The 17,033-nt window shown below is 36.3% G+C and overlaps 1 protein-coding gene across 3 annotated transcripts in view; it reads right to left on the reverse strand.

Moving 5' to 3' along the window:
* ZCWPW2 (zinc finger CW-type and PWWP domain containing 2) overlaps positions 1-17,033 on the reverse strand; it is a 127,026-nt gene that overhangs the window by 90,079 nt on the left and 19,914 nt on the right. For all 3 annotated transcript variants that reach the window (XR_011995245.1, XM_026006370.2, XM_026006369.2), the window contains exon 3: positions 3,885-4,237. Coding sequence is in view for 2 of the 3 variants with exons in the window: in XM_026006370.2 (XP_025862155.1) it covers positions 3,885-4,195 (311 nt within the window). In the remaining variant the exon portion in view is untranslated. The remainder of the gene's footprint in view (positions 1-3,884; positions 4,238-17,033) is intronic.

A 17,033-nucleotide genomic window follows, 5' to 3' on the forward strand; every position in this document is an offset into this window, starting at 1 on the left:
GACAGTAACAAGACCCACATATTACTAGCATCTGTATGAGGGGAAGCAGGGTGGGAGGGAGAAGGTATCCAGCAGTCTGATGGGTTTGCAAAATAAGAATGTCAAAACTGCAAGGAGTACTATTGAAAAATGCAGCAGGTCAACGTGAGCACAGCAGCCAAAACTGTGAGAGAACTGCAACAAAACCTGAAGTTATTGGAGCAATCTGGGCCCTGTGAACACTTAAACTAACCAACAAAACTCCTTCCCAGGACAGAAGCTTACATTGATGAGAAACTGCTGGGAGTATAAGCCAAGTCAAAGAAGAAAGAATTGGGGATCCCTGGGTGGCTAAAGGGGTTTAGCACCTGCCTTAGGCCCAGGGCATGATCCTGGAGTCCCGGAATCAAGTCCCACATCAGGCTCCCTGCATGAAGCCTGCTTCTCCTTCTGCCTGGGTCTCTGCCTCTCTCTCCCTCTCTCTGTGTCTCTCATGAATGAATGAATAAATAAAATCTTAAAAAAGAAAAAAAAGAAGAAAGAATCACTATGAATAAAGGAAAGAAAAGGTACAAATAAAAGTGGGGATACAACACCAAAAGAACCATCCATGGAAAAAATATTGGTAAGTTGGATTTCATTAAAATTAAATATGTTGTCTGCTCTGTGAAAGATACTAGTAAGAGAATGAGAAGATAACCACAGACTTGGGGAAAATATTTGCAAAATACATATCTGATAAAGACTGGTATCCAAAATATATAGAGAACTCTTAAACTCTACAATATGAAAATGAACCACTCAACTAAAAAATAGGCAAAGGATCTGAGCAGACACCTCACCAAAGAAGATATGCAGATGACAAATAAGCATATTAAAAGATGTTCCACCTCATATGTTATCAGGCAAATGCGAATTAAAACAACAGTGTATCTCCATGAAAATACAGGGAGGAAACTTAATGCATATTACTAAGAAGCCAATCTGAAAAAGTCTACATATTTTTATTACAATACAGCATTCTGGAAAAGGCAAAACTATGTACATAGTTTTGTACCCCAGTTGCCAGAGGGTGGTGGGAGGGATGAATAGGCAAAACACAGGAGATTTTTTAGCCCAGTGAAATTATTCTGTATGATATTATAATGGTAAATACATATCATTATTCATTTGTCAAAACCTATAGAATGTACAGCACAATGAGTGAATGCTAATGATTCACTATGGATTTTGGTCAACAATGATGGGTAAATGCTGGTTCATAGATTGTAACAAATGTGCCACACTGATTTGAGATGTTGCTGGTATATGAGGTTGTGTAGGGCAGGGGAGGAGATATGTGGAAACTCTGTACTTTCCATTCAATTTTGCTACAAACTTAAAACTGCTCTAAAAAATAAAGTTTATTAATCAAAATATGTAAATAAAATAATTTAATTTTAAAACTTAAAAAACAAAGTCAAGGAAAAAGCTAGGAAATCTCAGACAAGTTTATTTTTTTGATACTCTGAGAAAATAATAGAATAAGGGCTCTGGGCATATGATTTAGACAAAAAAGCTAAAGAAAATCTATTATGCAGGTTCTAGGTCTGGAGAAGTTGAGGTATACTCAGTTCTCTGTATTCTTCCCACTAAGTACACAAAAACTCCTGAGTATTATATATCAAATAAACACAAGAAGATTCTAAAAGATGCAGATAAGCCAGATAAGGGCCTCAAAATCTGAAGAATGACATGGCAGTGAGTTCTCCAAGCTTCTTTTGCCTCATATATCCTAAACTAGGTGCCAAAGAAGCCAGTAACCCAGAGTCACCAATGGGTGCATATGAACAAATAGTCCATGTGAAGCCTGCTCTTTCTAATCAAAAGACCCGGATAGAGGCAGCAGAGCAAGACAAAGAACATTTAAGCAATAACTGCTTTTTCCCAGCCAAATACCTTTGAAAAATCTACAAATCCCCATCTTAATCCTCATCAACAAAGGCTAAGGGTTGAGCCTGGACTTCAAACCACCTAGCAGTGATAAAGCCGCCATTTCCTAACCACTCAGATGGTGGTGGAAGAGGACTACTGGGAAGTTGGAATTTTTATCATCTTTCAGAATTAACATGGTTCTCCCCCTATGGTATTAGTGGATGCAAATAACAAGGTACCCCTACCTCTCCCAGTCAAATTGGTGAGTGAGGAGCCTGAACCCTGTCCCAGCCCAGCAGCAATGAGGCATCCCTCCATTTCCAGAGAGTAAGTGGAGACTGAGTAGAAAACCTAGACTTCCACTCCCACCTGGCAGTAACAAAGAGGTTCCCTCATATCTCTCTAGTGTAGTAGTAGGTACAGCCTGCTAAAAAAGATTTAAATAATATCCAAAAATAAAAAAAATAGTCTAACAATAAATAGAAGATATAGAGAGAACCAAATGGAAATGTTACAATTGAAAATACAATAACCAAAACAAAAAGCTCAGAATGAACACGAAAGAGGCAAGAGTCAGTGAACTTAAAACAGAAATGATCCAATCTGAAAAACAGAGAGAAAACAGACTGAAAAAAAATATCTTCTTAAAGAACATAACTCATTTTATACAAAAGTATAAAAGACACTGAGCAAGGTATCCCTCCAAAGCAGCTCCTGCCCTGATAAACTCTGCAAGCAACCCCAGCAGGGACTGATGCCATTCCAAATTGACTTCTTCCCTGGAGAGGGTAAGATAATCACACACGCCAGTGCACCCACAGTCCCAGTAGCCAAAATTTACAGCTAGCAGCACAGAGAGAGTGCCTTGTTGATCAGTCCATACAACCCCAGCAGGGCGGACTGGGGACATGCATCTGGTCTGCTTGCTGATGTCACCCGACCTAAGCCCAAGGCAGCCCCAGACTGCCCCCTTAGTGGCACAAGGACCAAACTCTGTTCAGTGTACCCACAACAAGCAAAATGGGCCACTGCAGCCAAATGGACTAAAGGTAAACACAGTTCAGCCACAATAGTAGGGTGCAAGCAACCCATACAGGACATTCCTGGTTCTGGTGAACAGGAGACGTTGAATCATGGGACATTACAGGATCTCGTCTTCATAAGGCTGCTATTTTCAAGATCAGGAGACATAGCTGACTTTTCTAATACACAGAAATAAACACAGAGAGTTAGACAAAATAAGGAGGAAGAGGAATACGTCACAAATGAAAGAACAGGCAAAACCACAGCAAATTAGCTAAATTAAACAGAGAAGTAATAAGCATGATAAATAATTCAAAATAATAGTCATAAAAATACTCATTGGACAATAAATTTAAATTAGAACTCAATAACAACAAAATATTTTAAAATCCTCAAATATCAAGTAAAAATATACTTCTAACAGCACATTTGAATGAAGATATCACACAGAAAATTAATAAATATTTGAAACTGAATGGTAATAAAACACTACATATCCAAATTTGTGGGATATAGCTAATGTTGAGCTTAAAGAAAAATTTTTAGCTGTAGCTGTCTATATTAAGAAGAAAAATGATTTATTTTATTTTTTTAAAAGATTTTCTTTATTCATGAGACAGAGAGAGAGAGAGAGAGAGAGGCACAGACACAGGCAGAGGGTGAAGCAGGCTCCATGCAGGGAGCCCGATGTGGGACTCGATGCCCTGGGCCGAAGGCAGGCACCAAACCGCTGAGCCACCTGGGCTGCCCAAGAAAAATGATTTAAATAAGCTACCTAAAGTTTCCAATTTAAGAAACTAAGAAAAAAAAAAGAATTAGATCTGAAAATGTCAGGAAATAATAGTGAGATTGGGAAATAATAAATAAGAAAACAGTAGAAAAAGTTGATCCTTTGAAAAGGTTTAAAAATTCAACAACTTAGCAAGACTGTAACTCAATAGTTTTTTATAAAGTAACAACAACTTTACCTTGGCCAATCGTGTAATTTTACCAAAACTAGGTTTCCAAGAGGGAGCTGTGAATAGACAATCTTAAATCCACTTTCATGAAGCTCAGACTCTTCTGGAAAGTCTTCTTCAGAAACAGAGCACTTATCGTATCTTGAATCAGTGTTCATGAAGCAGTACCATGGTTTATTGTGATCAACTTTGGTTGCATCCTCACTTGACAACAATCTCCACTTCAAACAGCTTTCATTCTCACATTGAACCCACATTTTGTTTACATACATACTGTTTTCTGCTGAGGAATCCATTGCAGTGTTAAAATATTCTACCATTATCTTACCACCCAATTTTTCTTTTCCATAAATGCATTTAATCTGGAAAACAAATAAGAAGAATATAGGTTCAAGAATACAAGGAAAGAAAGTTCAAACCAAAATTGGAGAAAGAGCTCTTTGTTACTTTCTTTGCCCACATTCTTTCTATCCCATAAAGACTATACATTTTGAACAATGTGTTTCCACCCACCCAGAAACAAAGGAACAAAATAGAGCCACCAATCTCTCTGGGAATAAAATGCTCCAAAATTAAAAATAAATAAATAAAAATAGAAGTATGACCATTTTTACAGAGAAAACTGAAGCTAAGAAAAGTAATTTTTTGAAGTCCCAGGGCTAGTATATGGTAGAGTCAGGATTTAAATACAGGCAGTTTGGTTCCAGATTCTGTGATCTTATCCATTAAACTTTATTGCCTCTTGGGGATGGAGATACATGAAATGAGTCAATGACCCCTTTCTTGTTCTAATTCTGAGGAATATCAAATGTAACAAAATATTTCCCCATATGAATATTTGAGATCTGCTTTTAAAAACTAATGTTTTGCTTATATAGTTTCACTTATATAGCTTTTATCCATTAATTCAAGCAGTTTGGAAAAAACATTTCTCAGAGGTTTTTATTATGAAAATTTTAAACATATAAAAACATTAGGATTATATGATTAAGCCCCTAACTTCTAGCCTCAATAATTGTGTGAATACCAAAAAATAATATAACTAAAATAAAGTAAAATTAACTTACTTTGCAATAAAAAACCTATTTTAAAGAATGACGTCCATATACCATATTCATGAGTTAGTAGAATACTACTATCCAAGTATAAGCACCATATAAAGAAGCTCTTAATTCATGAGTTAATCATATATTTAGAAACTCACTTATCATATTCCAGGGTCACCACAAATTGTTTTAGAAAGAAGTTTACCAATATATGCCATAGCCATAGTTTACAATTTTTTACATAATACCATTGGTGTGAAACTTAAAAGAAACTATTCTACACATACAAAGACACAAACAATATTAACTGTGGCACTATTTATTATAACAAAAGAATGGACAAGTCTAAAAACATGAAGAACCATATCTACTGGAAGAGAAATACAAAATTTTGCTAATAATATTCATGTAAAATTTCTGGTTAATTATTTAACTGGTGAGGAAATTTTGAGAAGACTGCAATCTACATTGCAGTTCAAGTAAACACACTTTTCCTCAATTCTCTGAGACACTGGACAATATAGCAGAAGTCGTAGAGTTCAGACATTGGAGCCAAATTATGTGTGAACTCCTGGCTCTGTTATTCACCAGTTGTCCCTGAGCAAGATATTGTTTTGCATTTCACTTCACATTAGGTATAAATATGCATGTGTGTATGTATAACAATTTTGTTTGTTTATTTTCAATCCTTGTATCTTTTACTATGTTGCCTAAGACAGGCATAATAATGAATAGAAGCCATGTAGTAGACATCTTTTTCTAATTTCAAAGAGAATGCTTCCACTATTGGACTATAAAGTCAGATATGTATATTTTTGGTAGAGACTATTAAAAAGTTGCCTGAAAATTTTTCCCTTCAATGACCAGTTTACTATGAGATTTTTGTTGTTGTTATTAAACATGAAGTACTGCTGAATTTTATCTATTGCTTTTCTGTATGTTGAGATAAACATAAAGATTTTTTTTAAAGTCTGTTAACTGGCTATGTTGTAATAATGAGTTAATAATAATAAATCATACTTGCAGTCTAGGTAAACCCTATATGATTGTTACAAGAATTTTTTCTTTAACATATATTGCTGTATGTAGTTCATTAAATTACTTAAGATTATACACATGTGTTTACAGGTGAGTTCAATTTTCTTTTTTGCCTTTGTCTGGTTTTGATATCAAGATTATTAGCCTCATAAAATGAAGTAAAGAATGTCTCTTTTATTTTGGAAAGTTTGCCTAAGGGAGGAATTCTCAATTGTTATACTTTTAAGAATCCTGGTGTATTTATTATGTCTCTCATTATGTGTCTCTCCTTCACTCTGAAATTTGTTTATATCGCCTCTTTCTTCACTTATTTTGTCAGTACTTTTTTTGAGCCTCCCCATTTATTCTTTGGAGTTCTATTTAATTATAGCGGCACTCTATACTTCCTCTACTTTCTTGGTATTCTTTGTTGATCTTACCTTTCTCTTGAGTTGCTGCTTGGTTAATTTATTTTCAGTCTTTTTAAAATCTTGGTTATTACTATTATTTCTATTAGTTGTAAGAGTTCCTTACATATCTTGGATATTAACTCCTTATCAAGTATATATTTGCAAATGTTTCATTCCATTCTAAAAGTTGTCTTTTAATTTTGTTGATGATTTTCTTTCCTGTGCAGAAACACTTTAGTTTTATATAATCCTATCTATTTGCTTTGGTGTCAAATCCAAAAAATCATTGAAAATCCTAATCTCAATGACCTTTCCCCCTATGTTTTCTAGAAGAGTTTTATAGTTTCAAGTCTTTAAGTCATTAGTCCCTTTTGAATTGATTTTTGTGTATAGTATAAGGATCCAATTTTATTCTTTTGCATGTGACTATCCAATTTTCTAATATCATTTATTGAAGAGGCTAACCTTTCCCTATTGTGTATTCTTGGTGCCTCTGTCAAAAATTAGTTGGCTATATATAAGTGAGTTCTCTACTCTGTTCCATTGATCTGTGTGTTTTTATGCCAATACCATACAGTTTTGATTACTATAGTTTTGTAATATGGTTTGAAATAAGGAGGTATAATGCCTCCAGCTTTGCACTTCTTGCTCAAGCTTGCTTTAGCTATTTGGGGTCTTTTATGATTCCATATGAATTTTATGCCTTTTTTCTATTTATGTGAAAAATGTCATTTGAATTTTTATAGGGATTGCACTGAATGTGTAGATCACTTGTTGTACTATGAACATTTTAACAATGTTAATTCTTTCAATCCATGAACATGAGCTATCTTTCCACTTATTTGTGTCTTCAATTTCTTTCATAAATGTTTTATAATTTTCACTGTACAGATCTCTTACCTCCTTTGTTAATTCTTTTTTAAATTTAAATTCAATTATCCAACATATAGTACATCATTAATTTCAGATGTAGTGTTCAATAATTAATCAGTTGCATATAACACCCAGTTGCTCATCACATCACGTGCCTATCATTGAATTACCCCATCGACCCACCCACCTCCCCAACAGCAACCCTGTTTGTTTCCTATAGTTAAGTCTCCTATGGTTTTTCTCCCTCTCTGATGATTTCTTGTTCAGTTTTCCCTCCTTTCCCCTATGATTGTCTGCATTGTTTCTTATATTCCACATATCAGTGAAACCATGTAATTGTTTTTCTCTGATTGAATTATTTAACTCAACATAATATCCATCAGTTCCATCCATGTTGATAAAAATGGTAAATATTCATCCTTTCTGATGGCTGAGTAATATTCCATTTCACACACACACACACACACACACACACACACACACACACCATCTTCTTTATCCATGCATCTGTTGATAGCCATCTCGGCTTTTCCACAGTCTGGCTATTTGGGACATTGCTTCCATAAACACTGAGATGCATCTGAAAGATGCTCTTTCAGATCACTGTATTTTTATCTTTGGAGTAAATATCTAGTAGTGCAATTGCTGGGTCATAGGGTAGCTCTCTTTTTAACTTTTTAACTTTCTGAGGAACCTCCATACTGTTTTCCAGAGTGGCTGTACCAACTTGCATTCCCACCAACAGTGCGAGAGGGTTCCCGTTTCTCCACATCCTCTCTAACATTTGTTGTTTCCTGTCTTGTTAATTTTAGCCATTCTGACTACTGTGAGCTGGTATCTCATCATAGTTTTGATTTGTATTTCCCTGATGGCAAGTGACAGGGCATGTTTTTTTCATGTGTCCGCTGGCCATTTGTATATCTTCTTTGGAGAAATAACTGTTCATGTCTTCTGCCCATTTCTTGACTGGATTACTTGTTTTTTGGGTGTTGAGTTTGATAAGTTCTTTATAGATCTTGGATACTAGCCATTATCTGATATGTCATTTGCAAATATCTTCTCCCATTCTGTAGGTTGCCTTTTAAATGAATTCATAGGTGTTTAGGATGGTTTGAAAATTATCTAGCTAAATTTGGGGGGACCAGATGAAATGAGGCACCATTTTGCTTCCCCCTACTGCTTTTTAGTTTTGTTGACTGCTTCCTCTGCTGTGCAGAAGCTTTTTATCTTGACAAGGTCTTGGTAGTTCATTTTTGTTTTTGTTTCTCTTGCCTTTGGAGACATATCTAGCAAGAAGTTGCTGTGGCCAAGGTCAAAGAGGTTGCCGCCTGTGTTCTCCTCTAGAATTTTGATGGATTCCTCACATTTAGGTTTTTGATACATTTTAGGTTTATCTTTGTGTATAGAGTAAGAAAACGCCCCATTTCATTCTTCTACATGTGGCTGTCCAATTTTTCCAGCACCATTTATTGAAAAGACTATCCTTTTTCCATTGGATATTCTTTCCTGCTTTGTCAAAAATGAGTTGACCATAGAGTTGAGGGTCCATTTCTGGGTTCTCTATTCAATTCCATTGATCTGTTTGTTTTTGTGCCAGTACCATACTACCTTGATGATTACAGATTTGAAATGTGTCTTATTTTGACAGGGATTGCATTAATGCATAGACTGCTCTGGATAACACAGACAATTCAACAATATTTACTTTACAATCTATGAGCATGGTATGCTTTCCCATCTCTTTGCGTCTTCCTCAATTTCTTTTATATGTGTTCTGTTGTTTTCAGAGTATAGATCCTGTACCTTTTTGGTTAGGTTTATCCCTAAGTATTTTATGCTTTTTGGTGCAATTGTAAATGGGATCAATTCCTTAATTTCTCTTTCTTCTGTCTCATTGTTAGTGTATAGAAATGCAATTTATCTCTGTGCATTGATTTTATATCCTGCCACATTGCTGAATTCTTTTATCAGTTCTAGTAATTGTGGAGTGGAGTCATTTGGGTTTTCCACATAAAGTATCATGTCATTTATGAAGAGTAAGAGTATGACTTCTTCTTTGCCAATTTGATTGCCTTTTATTTCTCTTTGTTGTCTGATTGCTGAGGCTAGGACTTCTAATACTATGTTGAACCACAGTGGTGGAAGTGGGCTGTTAAGTTTATTCTTAAGCATTTAATTCTTTTTGATGCACTTAGAAATGAGATTGTTTTCTTGATTTCTTTTTCAGATAGTTTGTTGTTAGTATACAGAAATGCAACCAGTTTTTGTTTGTTGATTTTGTGTCCTGTAACTTTACTAAGTTCATTCATCAGTTTTAACAGTTTTTGAGTGGAGTCTTAAGGGTTTTTTATATATAAAGTATCCTGAAAGACAATTTTACTTTTTCTTTTCTGATATGGATGCCTTTTATTTCTTTTTCTTGCCTGTGCTGCCTAGGCACACCTGTGCTGCTTAGGATTTCCAGTACTAAGTTGAAAAGAAGTGATGAGAATGGGCACCTTTGTCTTGTTCCTGATCTTAGATGAAAAGCTTTCTGCTTTTGACCAGTGAGTATATTAGTTGTAAATTTGTTATATGACCTTTATTCTTTTGAGGTTAATTAATTAATTAATTAATTAAATTAAAGAGGGTGATAGAGAGATTGGGAGGGGCAAAGTGAGAAGAAGAGAGAGATTCCCCAGCAGGCTCCATGCCAGTACAGATGCTTAACTGACTGAGCCACCCAGGTGCCCTATCTTTTTTGTGCTTTTTAATATATTTTCTCTTTGCTCAAATTCTCATTTTGTTCATGTATTACTCTCATGACTTCACTGAGCATCTTTATGGCTATTATTCTGAATTAATAATCTGACAGAAAAATCATTTATCTCCACTGTTTTGTCAATGCGGTGAGTTGGAGAGAAAAGGCACAGAAAATTCCCACATATCTCTTCGGGCTTCTGTAAGACTACTAATTATGTGCCCCATAAGCTCCTACATGCAGAATAATTAGAAGTCTGACCCCTGAGTAGCAGTTGGGGAAATTATGTAGTCAAATCCCTTTTACGGAGAAACTGGGAGTCTTGTGTTTTTGTCTGTTCCTTCTGTACGAAGGGTGGGGAATGGCAGCAGGAAATACATACACATCTGTTAAAAACTGCCTCTTTGGTTTTGGTGGGAAAGGAGGACTTGTGAATGCCAAGTCCTTCAGGCTCTCTGAGCTAGGCAATTTGGGAGTCAGACCCTTAGGTGGCAGTATAAAAGTTGGGATGCTAGATGTGTGAAGGAGCTCTTTCCAGGGAGAAGGTGGATACTTGTTTTCATCACTGGAGTGAGGGGAAAGCAAATTACTGAGGTGCCCACATTTTCAGGCCCCTGGAGGAGCCCAGTCAACTTCCAGATGAAGGCTGATTGATTAGAAGCTCCACCAATGGAAAAAGAAAGAAAAAGAAACTCGACCCTGAGGCACCAGCTATAAAAATGTGCAGTCAAATCCCTTCAAAGGGGAAACTGGTAGCCTTGTGTTTTTGTCTGTTCTCTCTGTACTGAGTCCACTGTATAGTCTTGGTAAGTGCTCACACTTTTGTTTAGAACCTTCTCTTTGTTTAATATGGTTCTGAGGAACTGATGAATTTTGAGCTCCATTGACTTTCAGAGCTAGGTGATTTGGGAGCCAGTTCCTTGTTTGACAACAATAAAAGTTGGGGAGCTAGATACGTGGTCCAAATCCTTTGCTCCTCAGGGAAAAGCTGGCAATTGGGAATTCCATCCTGATTACAAATTGCTAAGCCAGTTTATGGGAGGAGTGAGTCTCAACATTTCCTACTCCTTTCAATGTGTGTATTTTCTTAGTCACCTGATGTGCAGGAATCACACAACTAATTTCTGTATTTTTCTCAAAGGAATTGATTTGTGTGTAGCTGTTTATTCAGTTCATCTATGGGAGGAAGGATAGTCAAGAGTCTACTATTCTGGCATCTTGCTGACATTCCTTCGTATTTTGTTTTCTTTACTTTTACATTGGTTCTAGAAAAATATTAAACAGTAGTAGTAGTAACAGACATCTTTATCTTGTGCCTTTGACAATATTGAAGCATAAATATAGTCATCAAAAACAGAAGAAGTTAAAGTTATTTCTGTCAAGGCTGCCCTTGAGTTTTATGTTTCAGGACACAATCATCCATCCTCCACAAGCCCCCACAGTTAGCTGCAAAGAAAATAGTAGGAGGAGAACATGATGTTGGCTACTGTGTGAAAAGCTATCAACTCCCCAATCAAATAAAAGAAAGATATGGAAGATTCTAAGTCTAAGGCAGGTATTGAGAGATTGTGTAACAAATAAACTGAGGGCAAGGAGCTAGGTACAGTTCTAGAAATAATAAGATTATCCATTACATATTCATTCAAGGAACTTCTATTTATTTTTATTTAATAATAAAAAATATGGCTTAATAATATTAAATATGAAATTGATATTAGAATCCTCACTCAGATCATATATAAGCAAGTCCTATCTCTTTTTTTTTAATTTTTATTTTTTTTGCAAGTCCTATCTCTCAATAGTGATGTGAAGCCTCCTGCTGGAAAGGTGGGCAGTACCACAACTAAGAGTGCTTCACAGAGGTGTTCTTTAGCTATCTATTTACCTTTACCATATTGCAATGTATTCGAGTTATAATTAACTAGTTGAACAGGATTATGGACTATGTTATCTAGATTAAATTATTCCTCAGAAAACTTTAAAATATTTCTACAAAGAAACAGCGTATTGACGAGAACACTAATAATGTAAATAATTAACGTGTAAGAGATAGAAAAGAAAGTGAAAAACGATTGCTATCTATCACTCAACTGCTTAGGATTTTGTCCATCTTGCAACTATCGGACCACTATAATAATGGAGAAAGTACTCTAAGTTTGTAGTACCATTTCAATGGAAAGCTTAGGAAAATCCATTATGATATCCTATTATAAAATGTTAAGGGGATTAAAAGATTACTTTTAAATGGTAGATAAAGTTTTCAGATTTTCTTAGAAAGTTGGGTCTCACAGTGGATAATGTTGAGAAGATAAATTAACACTAAGGAAATGTCATTATTACTTAAATGATAGTGATACTCATTTTCAATTGCATCTAACTTAAACCTCTTCATATTTTAGATTTGACACAGTTTATCCAGGCTAATAGAATTTATAATACAGATTACAAAACACTTATTCTTTTCAAACCAGATTTTCATGATCTCTATTACCTCTTCTCAAATACTTCGCTGGTTTTTAAAATTACTATCACATACAGAAGATGCAAATGAAGAGGGAAAGACAATGTGGTTTTGAAACTTCTAGAGTCTTAAAAAAATATTGTATTTATTTGAGAGAGAGAGAATGCACACATGAGTGGGGGTTAGGGGGCAGAGGGAGAGGGAAAAGCAAGGAGCCTGATGTGGGGCTCTATCCCAGGACCTTGGGATCATGACAGGAGCTACCCAGGCACCATCAGAAACTTCTAGGGTCTTCATTTTTTATTTTTTTTAAAGATTTTATTTATTTGTTCATGAGAGACACACACAGAGAGGCAAAGACATAGGCAGAGGGAGAAGCAGGCTCCCTGTGGAGAACCTGATGCGGAACTCAGGCTGGGATCATGACCTGAGCCAAATACAGACGCTCAACCACTGAGCCACCCAGGTGACCCTTTCTAGGGTCTTTAAATGGGTCCCTATAAAATTATGCCTAAGTAGTTTACACTGTAGATTATAAAGATATTGACAAATAAGAAGCTATGCTAAGCATTAACACTTGCTTTACAGGACTTCTAATTTTTGATTTCATGACTTAGCTAACATTGAACTACAGAAATCAGAAGAAAATTTAAAAATTAAATTTGAAAATAAAAAACATAAGACAGCCATCCGAAATTATACAGTCTTAAGTTCAAGCTGTACATTATTTATTCCTTCATCCAAGGTAATAGTTATGAATGGTCACAGACACTCAATTTTCAGTCAGATAGCTCTACCACTTTTTAATAGACAAATGGGTTAACCACTCTAAACCTTTGGTCCCTTATCTAGGGATAGTAAGAGTACTACGTACTACCCTATACTGAGCTCCTGGTAGTGTATTACACACTTGATACTCAATAAATGTTTGTTGAATAAATGACTGACTTTGAACATTAATTCAAACATAAAGCGAGCTTCTACTAAATGTCAGGCATGGATTTCAGGACTGTGAACAAAAGCTGAACAAGAAACAATCTCTCTTACTGAGTTCAGAGAGAAACATATAAAACTAAGTTCCACAAAATACTGGACAAATGTAGCAAAGGGTAATACAAAATGTACCAAAGGCTATACATGGTCTTGCCTCCATTGCTTTGGGTAGCCCCCAACTCTCTGAGTTTGCTTGGAGCAGTCTACACCATAGGTCTCAAAGGTTAAAATCACATGCCTGTGGCTCTCCAAGGCTGGTATTGCCTGAAGGTGGCTCCTGGTCATGAAGGCAGTCCCAGCCTCACAGCTCCACTGATTCCACAGAACCACAGTGGAGTGATTCTGCCTCAGGGATTTTCTGCCTGGGTCATGTACCAGGAAATCTAGGTAGAAGTAGTCATGATCTCATGGGTTGTGTACTTTGTGCCCTGGCAGAGATGGCACCAAGTGGGCAGCACCACATGGATGCAGCAAATCCTCTGCCTATACCCTCTGGTAAGGTGACTACTGCTGCAATCTGCACCACAGGGACTCGCTAAAACTGGACCTGTGGCATTTGAGGAGCTTGGCACAAATGCAGGGAGTGGAAGTCCTTGAGGGAAGGCTAGGCAGTAGGTGCCACAGTCCCACAAGTGCCCTGGCCCCTCCTCTGAAATCATTCTGACTCCTAGGCCTTTATGCTCAGGGCCTATAACTGGGGTGGCAGACCAGATGATCTCCAAATTGCCTTCTTCCATTGTCATGAATAATAGCTCCTAAAGTCAGTTTAGATGGCTAATTTCCTTACCAGATAGTTGTTTGGCCACATTCTGTATTCTCTCCCAAACAGTTCACTCATTATTTTTAATATGGATAGGCTGAAAATTTTCCATATCTTTTAAGTTCTGCTTCCTTTTTGATGGAATAATTATTTTTTTCTCTTGCATTTCACTATAATAAAGAGGCTAAGCTGCAATTTCAACACTTTGCTTGGATATTTCTTCAGCCAAATATCCAGTGTCATCATTCAAAAGTTCTACCTTCCATGAAACACTAGGACATGTACACAATTCAGCCAAGTTCTTTGCCCTCTATAACAAGAATGGCCTTTTCTCTCCCAATAGCATGTTCCTCATTTCTATCTGAGATCTAATCAGAATGGACTTTACCATATTTCAAATAAAGTTTTGGTCAAGTTACAAGGTATTTTCTAAGATTGAAGCTTTCTTTATAGCTCTTTTCTTTCTGGGCTCTCACTAAAATCACTCTTAATGTGCTATTAGTTCACTACAACGTAGGCTTTCCCTAGCATGAACCTCAAAATTCTTCCAACTTCTCTACTCATTACTCAGTTCCAAAGTCACTTCCACATTTTTAGGTGTTCATTAGAATAGCACTCCTCCATTCTCGGTACCAATTTCTGTCTTCATGTGTTTGGGCCACTATAACAAAGGTATCATAGACTAAGTGACTTAGAGATAAGAGAAATTTATTTCTCATAGTTCTGAAGGCTGGAAACTCGAAGAGGAAGGCACTGGCAGATTCATTGGTGAAAGCCCCTTTCTTGTTCATAGATGGCTGCTTTTTTGCAAAAGCAAAACTAACCTCATATGGTAGAAGGGGCAAGGCATTTCTTGGGGTCTCTTTTAGAGGGGCATTAATTCCATTCATGAGAGTTCTGCCCTCATCTCCCAAAGGCTCCACTTCCTAACACCATCACATTCTGAGGAGATACAAACACCTAGTCTATAACAATAATCAACTGTATGTTGGTTTTCGAAGTGGAAGGTTCCTAGTGATAAGGAAGGGAGGATAGTGGCAGATGAACCTAAGATTTCTGTTTAGGGAAAAAAAAAGAAAAAAAGAAAAGAAAAGAAAAACTAACACAGTGCAGTCAATTGAATAGATTTAATAATCAAATAGTTTAATAATCAAATAGAGGACATAGATATGGAGCAAATTTAAGTTTTGGGGAATAGGAATAATATATTCTTTTTGGTCTTGAGTTTAAGATGCTTGTGAGTCTAAGAGATAGGCAATTTGAAGTATGGGTCTGTTTCTCTAGAGAAAAGTTCTAGAGTCACACGACAGAAAGTCAAGAGTATCAACTACTTGCCAGAAATCCTAGGCATCTACTTACTCTTAAATGACTGACCATCTGGCTTTTGCCAAATGTTTCTTTTAAAGGAGACCAGAGATTTTTCTATCACCTAGTCAAAGGATTGTTCTTCAATGTTTAACCACTACTGATTCTTTGACTAGTTCTTCTTTCTCCCCCTAGTCCTTAAATGTAGGCCTTTCTTAAAGTCTGTCTTCAAATTTCTCTTTCTATTCTCTTCCTTAGGGAGTTGACTTGCAGAGCTTTGACACTCTCTCCTTGCAAATAGCTGCCAAATCTCTATCCCAAGTCTCACTTTCCCACCTACATTCCAAGTAATTTTGACACTGTCGCTTGGATGCTTCTCAGGCACCCTCAACCTGGGGCAAATTGAGTTTTCTTTTCCTTCAGAAGTTTCTCTTCCCCATTATTGCTACTTAGGCTTGAATTTCACCCAAGGTTACCTTTGAAACGTCTACTTCCTCCTCCCCTCCATTTAAATATCTGTCATTTTGTTACAACTTAAACACTTTAAAGAATCACTGTGTTATGTTCCCACCTTTTCAGTCCCCTAAACTCAGCTCAGTTCATTAGCTCACTCAGATTGCTCTAAGAAGCCTACCACCAGCCGGTCTACTTTCTCTCTCTCTCTCCTCACATTTATTCAACTCACTGATAATAGGTTAATCTTAGAAACTCCTAATAATCGGTTCTCTTGCTGAAAAAAATATTTATTGTTTTCCATTGCTAACATAATTGGAAATAAAGTCCTCACTTTATATCTGAAATCTCCACAATATAACTTTGTATTATAGTGGTTGAGAGTATAGACTTTACCACTACCGGTCAGACCTAGATTAAGAGCTAAGACCATCACCTTAAAAGCTGTTTAACTTTGGGCAAATCATTTAATATCTTTTCATTTAAAAATTGGTAATAATAATAATACTTAGCAGTTGCCTCATAGTGTTCTTAAAGTTAAAAAAATAATGCATATAGGATATGTAGGAAGAAGCAGAGCACACAGTAGGTGCTCATTAAATGGTTGCTAGTATTACTTCTATTAGCCTTTCAAACTGCACCAACTTACATTATTTTATATTTTCCAAACATACCAAATGTGTCTGCCTCCATACCTTTGTTCATGTTATCCTCTTTACCTTCATCTGTAAAGTGCCAACTTTCAAGATCCACTTTAGATACCATCTCTTTCAAGAAGTCTTTCTAGATATCCCCAACCAGCTGCAATTTCTCCCTGCTGGGTTTTCCTTAACTTCTGGCATTTATAGCATCCTGGTTCATATCAGAGTGTTACTGCATACTTCCCATCATTAAATTGTGAGCTCTCTGAGGGCAGACACATTATTTTTTATCTCCTGCAGTGAAGGAGTTGATGATGGAAACACTGTTTTCTGATCCCCACCCAAATACCTAAATAATTTACATGCAGGAATTTTTCCTAGCATTTCCCTAATTTTGCTCAATGTCATCTATATTTCTGAGGAGCATCTGGAACTAGCTAACAGATGGGAAAGAGATTA

Source organism: Vulpes vulpes, chromosome 11 (assembly GCF_048418805.1).
Source record: "Vulpes vulpes isolate BD-2025 chromosome 11, VulVul3, whole genome shotgun sequence".
Taxonomy (NCBI): Eukaryota; Metazoa; Chordata; class Mammalia; order Carnivora; family Canidae; genus Vulpes; species Vulpes vulpes.